The sequence below is a fragment of the Vigna radiata genome, chromosome 1 (genome assembly GCF_000741045.1).
Source record: "Vigna radiata var. radiata cultivar VC1973A chromosome 1, Vradiata_ver6, whole genome shotgun sequence".
NCBI classification, from domain to species: Eukaryota; Viridiplantae; Streptophyta; class Magnoliopsida; order Fabales; family Fabaceae; genus Vigna; species Vigna radiata.
The window spans coordinates 5939175-5953773 of record NC_028351.1 but is presented as its reverse complement, the minus strand read 5'-3'; the positions used below and the strand labels follow the sequence as shown (position 1 = coordinate 5953773).

General features: G+C 29.2%; 2 protein-coding genes across 2 annotated transcripts; both read left to right on the top strand.

Moving 5' to 3' along the window:
- The first annotated feature begins 3588 nt into the window (after nucleotides 1–3588).
- LOC106768018 (protein SPEAR3) lies at nucleotides 3589–5757 on the top strand. Its single transcript, XM_014652988.2, has 5 exons — nucleotides 3589–4027; nucleotides 4134–4247; nucleotides 4989–5056; nucleotides 5194–5245; nucleotides 5383–5757. The coding sequence occupies exons 1-5, from the start codon at nucleotides 3800–3802 to the stop codon at nucleotides 5497–5499; spliced, it is 579 nt and encodes a 192-aa protein (XP_014508474.1). The 5' UTR covers nucleotides 3589–3799; the 3' UTR covers nucleotides 5500–5757.
- Nucleotides 5758–11574: 5817 nt separating this feature from the next.
- On the top strand, nucleotides 11575–13867 carry LOC106769237 (aldehyde oxidase GLOX1-like). Its single transcript, XM_014654770.2, has 3 exons — nucleotides 11575–12072; nucleotides 12407–12567; nucleotides 12688–13867. Exons 1-3 carry the CDS (start codon nucleotides 11575–11577, stop codon nucleotides 13865–13867), a joined length of 1839 nt encoding a protein of 612 aa, XP_014510256.2.
- The last annotated feature ends 732 nt before the right edge of the window (nucleotides 13868–14599 follow it).

The following is a 14599-nucleotide window of genomic DNA, read 5'->3' as shown; positions in this document are numbered from 1 at the left end:
AAGAATGCATACTTAGTCAAAAAGGCTACTTTTTGAATAAGTTTATATTACCTTCTAATTTTAGAACACAAAAAATCTTACTCCTATATAACAACATTGTTGTGTTATTAATCTTCATATAAAAAACGTTGTTAACCATGTTTGGTGTTTTTGGGTGCTATCTAGGTGATTGGAGTTCTTTGGGAGGACTTTTTGGACCCTTATTGGTAAGTGTCTCACATGTAAACGAAGCTGATAAATTTAATTTATTTTATAGTTGTATATGAAGAAGGTTATATTATATCTTAAAATTGCTGATTAGCCTAATTACGAGGATTTACAAACGATTATAAATGTAAATTTTTTCAAAATTTTACATTTAAAATTATAAACAAACTGCAAAAGGATATAGTAGTCAAGAATGCTATATTAGCAAGAACATGATAGTAAGCAAATATTTTCCTAAATTATAATTTTGGTTCAACTTATTATAATAATAGTGTACTCCTTGCTAATTATGTGGGCCTTAATACATTTGTTTATCGTAATAATTAATAATATAACACATTATTCTAACATAATTTCAAAACATATTTTACACATTTTTTTCATTCGTTAATTAACAAATAATACTTTTTTATAACAATTTCGTTTTTTTTTTTAAGAAACTGACTTTCAAGTAATGCTTAATTTAAACATATTATATTTATTCAAACTTAATTAATTAAGGTAATCCATAAGGAAATATTTATCTTTTTGAAACGTGACAAAACATTTTTATATTGGCATAATTACAGGAACCTAAACTGTAGCTGATAAACTTTGAACAAACAGGGAATAAGAAACTCTCGTTTGTTGACTTTGGCTGGCTTTTAAATTTTGTATTGAATGCCAAAGATAATTTTTCTTTCCTCAAATTGTTTACGCAATTCAATACACAGTTTATCCAATAGGGTTTGATCTGTGTCAATTAATGACTTTTGTTGCCTGAACTAATTTTTTTTAGCCTTCAAATTTCAATGTGAAAGGATCTCATCGATTCTCCCTTTTAAATGCCAGATTAAATTATTATCAGAAAGCACTTTAAGTCACTATAATTGGATTCATACAGAAAGAAACCCGAGTAATTTTTTTCACTAAAGATGATGACTTCTGATATGGTTACCACTATTTCGTGAAACATAACTGTGGCATAAAAAATATTTAAATTTTTTTTAAATTGACTTGACAGATGTAACATATTTTAGTTTATGGAATTGAGGTTAAGTTTTTTTATACGAATAGTTTTCAACTCGAAGTTAAGGTTATCGTCTTAGTCTTTGTTTCTCTCTCATTTGGCATGATTGGATGTGTCGAGTGTTACTTGTAAAAATGATAATGATATTTAGATAATATTTTTTTAACCAATCACAGATTGACACGTAATCAATGTTCAAATATTGTCAAAAAAATGTTGTCTAAATATCATTATCCTTGTAAAAAAGCACCAGTAAGTAACATGTTCTGATATCAAAATCAGTGTTTGTCAGAGTGCTGTAATAATAAATGTCTAGTAAATAAGTAACAAATTATCTGAATATTAAACTTTTTATTCATAAATTTTATAATAGACTTCTGATTAGTATCAGTCTAATTTGATAATGACCAAAAATTAAGGTTAAAATGATTATTTTTTTTTTGTTAATTTTGTTTGTGATTCGATCATTTGATAGACCGAACTTTTCACAATAGATCAAGGTATGTTAATCGTTCGGTCCATAACTCACCGGACCGTGATAATGTATATAACATATTAAGTAATAAGATTTGTTAATATAAAAAAGAGTAAAATATGTTTGATGATAATTGTAAAGAGAAAACTGAATATTGAAATGAGTAGAGGTCCCAGATAGGTATATAGTTCAATCTGATTGTCAACATTTCTGAAGTTGCAACCAATTAGTTCTAAGTGGATGCAGCAAATGGAGGATAAAAAAGAAAGTAAAAAAAGAATGAGTGGCTTTTAGGTCAGCAATTCCATCAGCCCCCAAGAAGATTAGAAGATTAGAAGAAGATGAAGAACGAAAAGGTAAAGAAAGTAAAGAGAAAAAGAAAGGGAAGGAAGCAGATCCCCAAATAACGTAAAGCAACAAAATCATATTTTTCTCTTTAACCATAACACTTTGTAAATGTTTATAAATCTGTCATCTGCTTAAGCAACAAATGACATACTTTTGGTGGGGTTAGTGGGGTTTCTTGTAATTTGTATGGGTTCACATGTCTGGCTAACAAATTGAAGGATATTCTAACTTTCCACCACACAAACAACTCATAAAATATGACCCACAAACCATGCGTGAAACAGTTCAGTTAGATCATTTGGTATCTCTAAACAATTAATAATAACCCCATTATTATTATAATCATATATATTTCGTATATCTCATCAAGTTCTACATTGTTTGATTGAGCTATATATATATATATATATATATATATATATATATCTCAATCTTTATCTCTCCCTTCATTAATTAACCAATATGATATTACTTTTATTAGATTTAGATCAAGATAACATAATTAACTTTCTAGATTCTGGTTATTCACTGTATCAGAAGTTAACTTAAACTGTTGTAATAAATCTGCAGAAATTCATTACTGATATATCAGAACTGTTTTCAATGTTCTAAAATATTCATTACTGATATGATTTATTAATTACTTTCCCTTCTCAATAAGTTACTAATTATATGGAATTTTACAGCTGGTGCTTTTCAGCTAAGGCCCTTTAGGGTACTATCAGCTGAGACAAATTGACCGAGAACTAGGAAACCACATGCAGAGTGGAACCTACTTAAGGCTTTGTTATCTTTTTATATATATTTTTTCTGGTGCACAAAGCTTTGTAATCTACTTTGATCAGTGTAATCAAAATATAAAAGGCCCCTAAAAATACCCATCAACTAGAGAAGAATCAAACACAATAAATTAATCACCTACATGCCACTTTAGAAGGAGGCTATATATGCTGATTGCTGAGAGTCTCAGAAGTGCCAACCTCATCATCATCCTCGGCATATATAGCGTAGCACACTAATCAATATTTTAATAGAAAGAAACTTTCATCAAACACATACAATAGCGTTTCGATATCAACGAATTAACGAGTCTTTCATTTTTATATAATGTTTTACTTTAGACTCGTACTTATATTCCCAACAAACAACAGTTATTTGATAGAATTGTAATTCATACTTGATTATAGGTTACCATTTTCAACTTTAGTTCTTTTTTACTATGCTTGAATTTTATAGAACATAGTGTAACGTTGAAAAAATCGTAGCGTTGCACTAGTGAGAAAAAAATGTAATCGAATATTCAATGAGAGGTGGATTATTTTATGGAGAATATTAAAGAAAGATGTGAATAGAAAATGTGCATAGATAATTTGCAGCCAACCTTGTGGCGCGTGGCTACGTAGAGTCTTCCAATACAGCTTATTTAAGATTTTTAATGGGAGACAATCGCTTTCAGAGATAGTCTTGAAAGTCCGTATAACAAATGGGGCAGAAAACTAATAAAAAATGTAATCATTATTGAGTTAAAAAAATGAAGTTGAAGGGTAGAGAAAGGAGAGATAAGGAGCATAGAATCTAGGCGTATATATATAACTTAACATTGAAATCTATACACAATCTGATCCAGCGATGCAATTATTCCTGAGTTTTGGTAGAAGCTTAAAAGAGAGCACACGAGATCTCTGATTTCCCAGCAAGAAAATTAAGTGGAAGCTGTTCTTGAGGGATTTGCCAGCACAGAAAAAGAGAAGAGAAGAAGCATGGATGGCAGTTATTTTGGAGAGGGAAACATGGGAAATGAAAGAGTAAGTGGTTCTTCTTCTTCTTCTTCTTCAAGGAAAGGGAAGAAGAACAATCAAGAGAAGCCAAAGCAACCACAGAGAGGATTAGGAGTTGCTCAATTGGAGAAAATCAGATTACATGGTCAAATTGGTTGTGGTGCTTATCATCCTCCTCTGCACGCTCCTTACCCATCTAACTTCAACAATGTAAGACCCTTTTTCTTCTCTCTCAAAAACTGCCACTGTTTTTCGCTTCGATCTTCGGAATTCCAATATTGGGAGGTTTTGTTCATTGATCCTGGTCAACATGCAGGAAGATCCAAGGGTGCAAACACCCTATTCATCACTACCATCTTCATCATCTTTTTCTTACTCCTCTTCATCTACTTCATACTCAGCTTCATATGGCTTCCAACCCAACATTGTGGTATGTCTAGTTTTTGCCTTTTTCTTCAACCGATCCCAATTGATTTTACACTTCTACAGGCACACTATAGCTTTATTTGTACACACATGTTTAACTTATTCGTTTTCGGTTTTCTTTCTATGAGTGAACATCTTCCACACATATGTTCATAATAATTCTCACTAACTACTACTACTACTGAAAGCAAATATATATATGCAAGTAGACTCAAATTGTCCCCAAAGCAATTTGATTAACCATTGTTTTATTTTCCGGGAAATGGTTGGCATGATACTTATCTTTTTATTATATATTGGAAAATATATATATATATATAGATAGATAGATAGCATATATATATATATATATATATATATATATATATATATATATATATATATAACCCTAGAATCTGAATTAATTTTCTCCTGTATATATATATGATTGGTTGAATTTGAAAGTACAAGGTTAGTGCTAATTAGGGTTGTGTGTGGGGGTGTTCTGCTAATTGAAAAGCATCTGGGCTACAAAAAGTTATCAAAAGAACCAAAAAATGTCATTCAAATCATCTTTGTCGTTACAGTTTTGCTGATTACTTTCACATCTAATGTTGCAAAAACGTACAAGTAATAATTCTTCCACTTCCAACATGTCCATGTGAGTGTAGTAACACACACACACATATATATATATATATATATATTGAAAGAGTGAGTTTGGATCGCGGATCTTGAAATTGGACAACACTGTTTGCCTGTGCAGATGTCCCTACCTGAGTATGAAAGAACAAGCATTAGATATGGTGATTCTCAGCCAACTAATACTGCAAGGTACTTCAACCTTTCAGCTCTATAATTAGACCCTTTTGGTTGATATGACTAAACTGCAAATGTGTTTATACTTGTTGGATTTTTGTTCTTTATAATGAAGAATTTCTAGACTGATATATGTATATATTGCAAACCAGATGGGAACATGCCAATTCCACTGCTCAAACAAGACCTTTACTTAACTTATATGTAAGCAATCTTTTCAAATTGTATATATCTCATTTGATATTCTGATCATAGAACGTATATTTGGCTTGGCACCCAATAGAGAATCCATCATTAAATTCACAATGACCTTCATTATGGTGGTTTCTATAATCATATAGGACTCACAACACATAGATACCAAGAAGCATAGAAGTGGTTCAGTGGGCGCAAGCAGTCAGAACTCTGAATCAAGTGACACTCAAGAACCAGATTTGGAGCTAAGACTATCTCTTTGATCTGCTGCCACTGGAAAGAGTGGCAAATTCTAGTAATTGTAATGCTTTTGTTTACAATTATGAATTGAAAAAGCACATGAACAAGCCAATGTGTTTGTTTTAAAGTTTCATTGGGATCATACTCTTGTGTCATGGAAGATATAGATATTGACTACTCTTTGCATAAAAGCAATGCAAACTTCTCTTTTAACGTAAATCATCAAAGAAACTCAAGAGAAGTTATTTTTATGATAGCTAGCTCTTATTTTATTTGATTCATTTCTCTTAGTTTGGAATCTTTCATGCATTCAAGGCTCCATATATGTGACAAATGGTACTGAAACGATCTTGAAAAGGTCATACGAAACTGAATATATATATCTTCTTCATTTTCTTTTCTTCAACAATATTAATTTGGATGCATGCTGTAGAAGGTCATCCAAAATTACTTTTGTTTCAATTTTATGTTCAAGAACATTATACTGTAGCAATTAATTAATAAATCAAAACCACTTAAATTCTTTTACAAATATCTTAACAAACATATTTTGTTGTGAGTGAGTTACATAAAAACGTGAGCAATGAACATACATTAAACCTTTACCAAGATTAAAATATTAGCAAATTACTGTGCAAAAAGTGGATTTCGTGAGAACTTTATCAAAGTGCAGCTGAGCTATGCATTTTTAGTAGTCATACTCATTAAGAAGCTTATGTGCAACATGAAAATGGATAGAAATTTAATCCAATCAAAATATTTTTCAGTTAAACTCAAGTGAGACAAAATCTAAACTAAATATAAAAAAAAAAAAAATCTTTTTGGTCTTATAATTTATGAGTAATGTGGTAGAGTTTCATTGGGACATGTGGTCTTGGCCCCTTGGTCTCTACATCGCCACATTTGTCGTTTTTTTAGAGAATAAAATCAAAATTAATGTTGTTGCTGATTAAGAAAAGTGTATTTGTTTCATATATTTATTTACATATAAGATAAAAATTATATATATATATATATATATATATATATATATATATATATATATATATATATATATTAATCTCAAAAAATAAGTGCTGATAATATCAATAATTCTTTGCCTATAAATTTCTGCAAAGATTCTCATTTTTATCTCACATCAAAAGTCTGGTCCACAAGCAGCCAGTGAGAAATTCGTTTCTCACGTGTGAAAATGACAAAGATTATGCAATGAAAATAGAAAACACATCTCAAGCAAGAAAAGTCTTTGGAGATGACACGTGCAGACTGGAAGTTAATCAACGGTTAAGTTTAAGATTTTTGACAAATAGGGAAGTTTTAGTACATATGAACAGATCAAAAGTTTCTTATTTTGGTTACTTTTCTTGATATGCTAGTTTATGACTTTAATTATCAGCAGCTTTAAGTGTTTCTTACGTGACTATTTTTCACACAATTTTGACTAACACATATAATGATATAATGATAGAACTTTCAACACAACAACACGTCCAACAAACAACAGAAATCACTATGATAGACTCTAACATAACATATTAAGAAGTAAACTTTAAGTCTAACTTAATTTCACAAAATCGACGTATAAGACGAGATTTGTATTCAGTTATATATTATAAACTGATCTTATATTTAATCGATACTGACCTTATCAATAGTCGAAGCGAGATTTCCAACACATGAAGAAGCCTAATCGGTGATAGCGAAGATGGATTATGTAGAAAAGTTTGAACACAGTGTTTCTTTGTTTTATCAGCAAAAAACAGTTTGAAGAGTGTGCATGTTGTTTATAGGTTGAGATAAACATGTGTGAATGGATCTTAAAGAAAGCTACTTTTACAATATTTGCGTAGCGAGGTAACATATGTCCAGAGTGTTAAAGCTATGAATGAGGGAAATGATGGAAAAACAGCTGTATTAATGTCAATCAGTGAAAAGAGTAATGCAGACAAAATAGTTAATAGAGATCACTGCAAGTGGATCCTATTAGATCAAACATGAATGATCATAAAGGCTATATCTTCCAATTGATTATTAGTGCTAACTCCATTTTCATTCTCTGCATATCTTGCACATAATTCTCAAAGAATCTCAACTTCAATTTTGCTTTCACATCAAATATATACTTTTCAAAAGATATATAAATTAAAAATGTGTACACCATGTTTCAATCAGAGTGCATATTGCATATGATAATTCAAGGCTAAAAATCAGCGTTTTTAACACACAAGACCAAAAAAATATATCTATTTAGGTTAAATTATGCCTACTGAATAATAAAAAGAAAAAGAGTTTAAGAAATACCTTAGTTGACAATAATGACTTTGCATTGTATAACTTAACCAGAGATCTTTTAAGAGAGATTTTGAAGAAAATGTCATATATATATTAATCACAGGTTTAGTAAACAATTTTGGAATTTATTTTAATATTTTACTTTTTTTATCCAATAGAAATCACCTACGGTACGTGTTTCTTTGTTTATCTTTCAAGTATGATGTTTTAGTAATAAATGATATATTTATTTAATTGTATTTAAAAACAATATTCACTTGCTTGGTAACGTAATTGATTTAGTCTGACCCAATCAATTTTAAATATTTTCTATTTTATATTAATTATATTTTTAGTGCTAATATTTTAAAAAATATATATAAAATTAAAAATTTTAATTTAATCAATAATATTTTTGCGTGAAAATTAAAACAGTTATGTGACTCAATAGGTACATTATCAAACTAGTAATAAACTAATTTATTAATCTACTGATTAAGGTTGGCCTAACAACACTTTTAACAGCAGTTTTGGATGAATTATTTTTTATTTTAAAATTACTAAAAGATTAATATATTATTTCTTCCATCTTTACATCTATAAGTTAATTTTTAGAATATAGTATAATTATCAAATTCCAATAAATTAATATATAAAGACTGACTTAAGAAACTTTTTTTTATTTTTTCATTCATATCACCTTGACCAAGGTTTTTATTTCTATTGAGCTGAGTTCATTACTAAGAGTTGATAAATCATTTCTTGATTAACTACTAATCCTACATTTATTTTTTTTAGTAAACTCTTTTACATTTTTATTACCACCACTATACCCACATGTATTTTATTTTCTCAACTACACCCTTTTCCTATAGATGTAGTTTTTAAATATATATATATATATATATATATATATATATATATATATATATATATATATATATATATATATATTTCTATTTGGAAAAATATAAAAGCAATATTTAAAATTAGAGAAATTTTGTTTAGAAAAATTATTCATTTACAAAAATAGAAAATTAAAAATGCAACAAAATATCAAATTTTTTAATTGAAATTTATAAAAATTTTAAAATAGAAAAGTTTTAAAATTTATTAAATATTAAGAAAAATAATATAAAAATAGAAATTTAAAAATATATCTAAATATAGAATTTTTAATTGAAATTCATAAATTTTGAAAATAAAAAAAGTATAGAAATGTATTTAAGAAATTTTATTTTAGAAGAAATATAAAAATAGAAAATTTGAAATTATAGCAATTTAATTATTTGAAATAAATTGCATTATTTTTATTGTATTTAACTATATAAATGTAAAGAAATATTTTTAAGAATTTAGTGTTTTTATATTTAATTATTTAAATATAAATATGTTTTTCTTTTGAATACTTTTTTGACATAGAACTGGAGATTTTTTTTTGCAACATAATACATTGTGCGCAAAAACATGATTTTGTTTCTACAGAATTGGTCTTCCGTGGACCAAATTCTTACCTTCATGGAATATGATATTTTGACACAATTTTTGATATTATTTTGACACTGCACACGTGTCAAAATGTGGTTGGACAGTTTCAAATTTAAAAAAACTGAAATAGGGGCATATTTGGAAGAAAAAACCAAAGTTTCTTTTTCTAATTTAAAATCGTCCAATCACATTTTGACACGTGTGCAGTGTTAAAATAGTGTCAAAAAATTAGTGTGAAAATGTTATTTTCCTACCTTCATTTGGGCTATTCTACACTGAATAAAGCATTTAAAAATTCTCAAAAAATCAAATTCTGAGTTCGATTTTTAAATGCTTTTTTGTTGTTCCAATTATTAAAAAAAAAGGAAAAAAAGTTTATAATAGTCAAACTTCTTAAAATTAAAAAAAAAATGCTTCTAAAAGCTCTATCTTGTGCTTTTTATATTTGTTTTTAAAATAAAACTTTTTAATAAATTTTAAGACTTTTTCTATTTTATAAATTTCAACTAAAAGTTTTGATATCTTGTTATATTCTTTAATTTGTATTTTTATATTTTTTAATAAAAATTTAAAAAACAAACATTTACCAAATTAAATAAAAAAAATATCAGCACTAAAATGGTCTAGTTGAGAAAATAAATGTATGTGAGTCTAGTGGTGGTAATAAACATGTGAGAAAGGCTACTAAAAGAAAAATCATAATTTAATTATATCCAATATTCTTCAACCAACATCATGAAGCTTTAAAATGTTTCATATCAAAGTATAATAAACAACTTAACAACTTGTTAATTATATGCTAATCTTAAGTATAAGAAAAACTATATTTAAAAAAAAAAAATCATTCACAATTTAAAGGTAATATTAACCATTAAAAATGTAAGTTTAATTGTCATAGTTCTATACACTATTTATATGTGTAATTTAAAAAAAAAAATGAGATGTCTATTATTATAATTAATATTGACTTATTCAAATTAATGATGTCCTATCATTAATAATTTCATGATTAATAACAATTTAAATTAAAATTATATAATATTTATGTCTCATTATTATAATTTTCCATAATAATAATAAGTATTTAATTTTAATCATGGACCTTATAATTGATACTAATAAATAAAATAATGAGATAAACAATAATAAACTCAATTTTACAATTACTAATATAACAGATTTAATTTAAGTGTAAAGTTTGAAGTTGAAATAGTAAAGTCTTCTTAGTCGAGAAATTTTGTTTTAATAATTCAAATGTTAACTTCATGGTTTTGTAATTAATCGATCCAAATTATAAAATTTTATTCTATCTAAAGTGAATTAAATTAAACTGATCCATTTAATTCTCAGTCAATCAATCTCTTCCAGTTAAGTTGATCGAGTTTGACATTCATAATTACAATACAAAAAACATGAATTTTTAAGTTGGTGACAATCTTGACACTTGAAATTGACAAATTTAACATTATATAATATATCTAACACGGAAAATAATATTTTAACACCAATTTTTTTTACACCATTTTGACACTGCACACGTGTCAAAATATGGTTGAACGATTTCAAATTAAGAAAAAAAACTTTGGTTTTTCTCTTCCAAATATACTCTTGCCTCAACTTTTTTTAATTTGAAATCGTTCAACCATATTGACACATGTACAATGTCAAAAAATTGGTGTTAAAATATCATTTTCCATCTAACACAGAACATATAATTTTATTGCAAAAAAGTCAACTTTGATGAAACTTGTTCTAAATTTTGAATTCATAATGTTCATCAATTTCCCAACATTGATACAAATATATGAATTTACTAAAGTGATGACATTGATACAAATATTAAGAATTATATCATCTAAAATTAAAATACGGTGGTAGAAATTTATTTTACCATAACTTTTATTCTTAAATATGTACATAACTTAAAAAAAATATAGTTGGTCTCCTCTTAGGTTGATTTATGAATCCATTCATACTATTATTATTTTCCTAAAGGCCTTGATGTGAGTATTCAAGTCTGAATTATTGGAATACTATCTAAAAGTGGATATGTTTTGTTAGAAAGAAAACGAGTGTTCTTCTACCTCGTGTGTTATATTCCAATGCTAGAAGAGAAAAATGCTAATTACCATATATTATAAGGCTATATATCTCCAATGGCTAACATTGATGTACTACTTTTGGCAAATGCTTGAACAACCAATGATCATCGGAAAACCCACATGCAAGAAGGCTTATTAGAAACATAGACCATAGAACAGAACTTAGGCACACCCAAGTTCTCTCAATAAAGAACATGTCGAGTCTAGTCCATCATTCCTAGATCTTCGAGGTTTTTCATGAAATCAAACAAACACAGAGATCCAACAATGACACGTTTATACACAGTTCTTTTGTTTCTCACTGTCTTGTTCCTTGTGGTGGATGCGAAGGGACATAAACATAAACACAAAGATAAGTTGAAGAAGATTTTCCATAGGATTTCTCCACATCCAAAGCATACGTATACGAATCTTTTCCCTTCTCTGGAAGAAAAGGAACAGGCTGGTGTTTCAGATGGTGGTGATGACACACCTGAAGATTATGAAACAAATTTCTTAGGGAGCTGGGAAGTAATTAATAGGGACTCGGGTGTTTCTGCCATGCAGATTCAATTGATGCCTGATAACACCATGAATGTCTATGATGCCACTGTTTATCGTGTCTCTAGACTCCGTTATCCAGAAGGAATGCCATGTGTTCAATTCTATGATGAAAACCTTAAACAAAACAAACAAGATTGTTATGCTCATGCAATGACATACGATATTCAGACAAATCAAGTTAGAGCACTCACGGTTCGTACCATCCATATTTCTTCTTTTCTGACATTTTTAATCATCATTACAAAACTTTACCTACATACATTTTTTCTTATGTCTTCCTTTTTATTCATATTTATCATTTTTTCTTATACTATAACATGCGTGTATTTTTCTTAAAGTAAGTAATACTTTGTACATTATACTGACAAATAAACTATCTTTAAAGAATGAAAACATGCAAGTAAAGAAACTTGTATGATCTCAAAAAATCCCAGGCTGGTTTAATGTTTTTCTTGTGTCATGCTGATACTTTTATCACATAAAATTAATAGGAGTGATAGGTAATGTAATGTTTACCATGGTGCAGGTGAAGACAGATCCGTGGTGTTCATGTGGTGGGCTTACGCCTGATGGTACTCTAGTGGTTGCTGGTGGTTTCGCTGACGGAGATAGAACTTCTAGATACTACAAATCTTGCAAAACTTGTGACTGGAGGGAATATCCTCAGAAATTTAAAGAGGCCAGATGGTACATATGTATTTCTATATATATATATATATATATATAAATATAAGAATAATAATATCATGATACATTTTTTACGTAAAACAAGGATTATTGACATGCTTTTGAACTCTTGCATGTTAGGTATGCAACTCAAATTATTCTTCCGAACGGAGAGTATATAGTGGTAGGAGGACGGAGATCTTTTAGCTATGAGTTCTTTCCAAAGGAGGGGGAACCAACTGCAAAATCAATCTTTTTTCCATTCCTCTATGAGACCTCAGACATTGATGAGAACAACCTTTACCCTTTTATCCATCTCTCTAGTGATGGCAATCTCTTTGTCTTCTCCAATAACCGTTCCATCCTTCTCAACCCTAACAATCACAAAGTGGTTCGCATCTTTCCAGTGCTCCCCGGAGGTTCTCGAAACTACCCTGCTTCAGGCATGTCTGCTATGCTTCCTTTAACTCTTGACCCTAATGAAGTTGATAGTTCCAAAATCAAGGTTGAGGTCATGGTATGTGGTGGCAACACTTATGATAGTTTCAACTTGGCTGAAACAAAAAAACAATTCCTTCCAGCTCTCAAAGACTGCGGTAGAATGGTGATCACAGATCAGCACCCTCAATGGGACATTGAAGACATGCCTTCAGCAAGAACCTTGGGGGATCTTCTTATTCTCCCTAACGGACAACTCTTGTTCATCAATGGTGCACAGAAAGGAACAGCTGCATGGTGGGATGCTGATGATCCTAATTTCACACCAGTTTTGTATAAGCCAGATAAGCCTAAGGGTCAAAGGTTTCAGGTAATGAATCCTACCACAATAGCCAGAATGTATCATTCAACCTCAGCAGTGCTTCCCAGTGGCAAAATCTGGGTTGGTGGTAGCAACACTCATAATACTTACAAGGATGTTGATAAGTTCCCAACTGAGACTAGGGTCGAGGCATTCTCTCCTCCTTACTTGGACCCAGACCTAAATGCAAGTAGACCCAAAATCATTGAGGATTCTTCTACGATGTGGTTGAAATATGGAAACAACTTTGAGACACAGTTCAGTATGAAATATACGAATCAGAAGTTGGGCATGCACGACATTAGGATCACCCTGTATTTTCCTCCTTTTACCACTCATGGCTACTCCATGAATCAGAGGTTATTGGTTCTTGAAACTGCCATCACTCCAAGCTCCGAAGGGATTTACAAGGCTTCGGCAAAGGCACCGTCGTTCCCTCAGGTGGCTCCTCCAGGATATTACTTGTTGTTCGTTGTCAACCGTGGGGTGCCTAGCGAGGCAATGTGGGTGCATCTTGATTAGGGCAAACATGGAGTTTTATTTTTGGAAAATGTATCTTTAATCATTTTTTGTGACTATTTTTTTATGACTGATTATGTGTGACAGTTTGTAATTGGTCCGTTTTAAATATACGAACCAATAAAACAGTGACACATGATCTATTGTCAAAAAAATGTTAAAATATCATGTTTTTTTTTTTTAGTTTCTAATATTTTGAAGAACAAAATTGGTGTTTTTGTCCCACCTTGGTTAGTCTTTGTAAAATTTAAAGTATTTTAGTTCAAGCTAAATGATTTGATTAGTTTTTCAACTTCTTCACCACAACTATTATAGGCAGGTGTTGAAGTTGGTGAATAATAGAGGTTGTAAGATTTTCACTTAAATTATTAATACTGATTATGATTGTAATAATTCGATAATGTCATTTTTACTTTTGTAATTGTTCTTGAAAACACATATAATAAGTCTAACATTTTCTTATGATTTATTATGATATATAAATTATGTTTGTTTTCTTAGATGGTAGCATTTTTCACACTAAATTTAAAATTACACTAAAATGAAAATAATAACTTATATAATGCACTAGAGTCAAGTATGTGTAATGAAGGAATAACATGAATTACTTTAATCAAAATTCTATCAAAGTTAATATGTTAAATTTAATCTCCAAAAGTTAAATGTCCAATCACTATTAAATTTAAAGTTCAATAGCATAAATACAAAATTAAATATAAATAAAAATATTAAAAT

What these genes read in the sequence shown, in the direction of transcription:
- LOC106768018 (XM_014652988.2), top strand. Translation starts at nt 3,800, where the DNA reads ATGGATGGCAGTTATTTTGGAGAGGGAAACATGGGAAATGAAAGAGTA. An exon ending in GCTTCCAACCCAACATTGTG is followed by an intron (nt 4,248 to 4,988) that starts GTATGTCTAGTT and finishes TTGCCTGTGCAG; the next exon opens with ATGTCCCTACCTGAGTATGA. An exon ending in CAGCCAACTAATACTGCAAG is followed by an intron (nt 5,057 to 5,193) that starts GTACTTCAACCT and finishes ATTGCAAACCAG; the next exon opens with ATGGGAACATGCCAATTCCA.
- LOC106769237 (XM_014654770.2), top strand. Translation starts at nt 11,575, where the DNA reads ATGAAATCAAACAAACACAGAGATCCAACAATGACACGTTTATACACA. An exon ending in ATCAAGTTAGAGCACTCACG is followed by an intron (nt 12,073 to 12,406) that starts GTTCGTACCATC and finishes ACCATGGTGCAG; the next exon opens with GTGAAGACAGATCCGTGGTG. An exon ending in AAATTTAAAGAGGCCAGATG is followed by an intron (nt 12,568 to 12,687) that starts GTACATATGTAT and finishes CTTGCATGTTAG; the next exon opens with GTATGCAACTCAAATTATTC.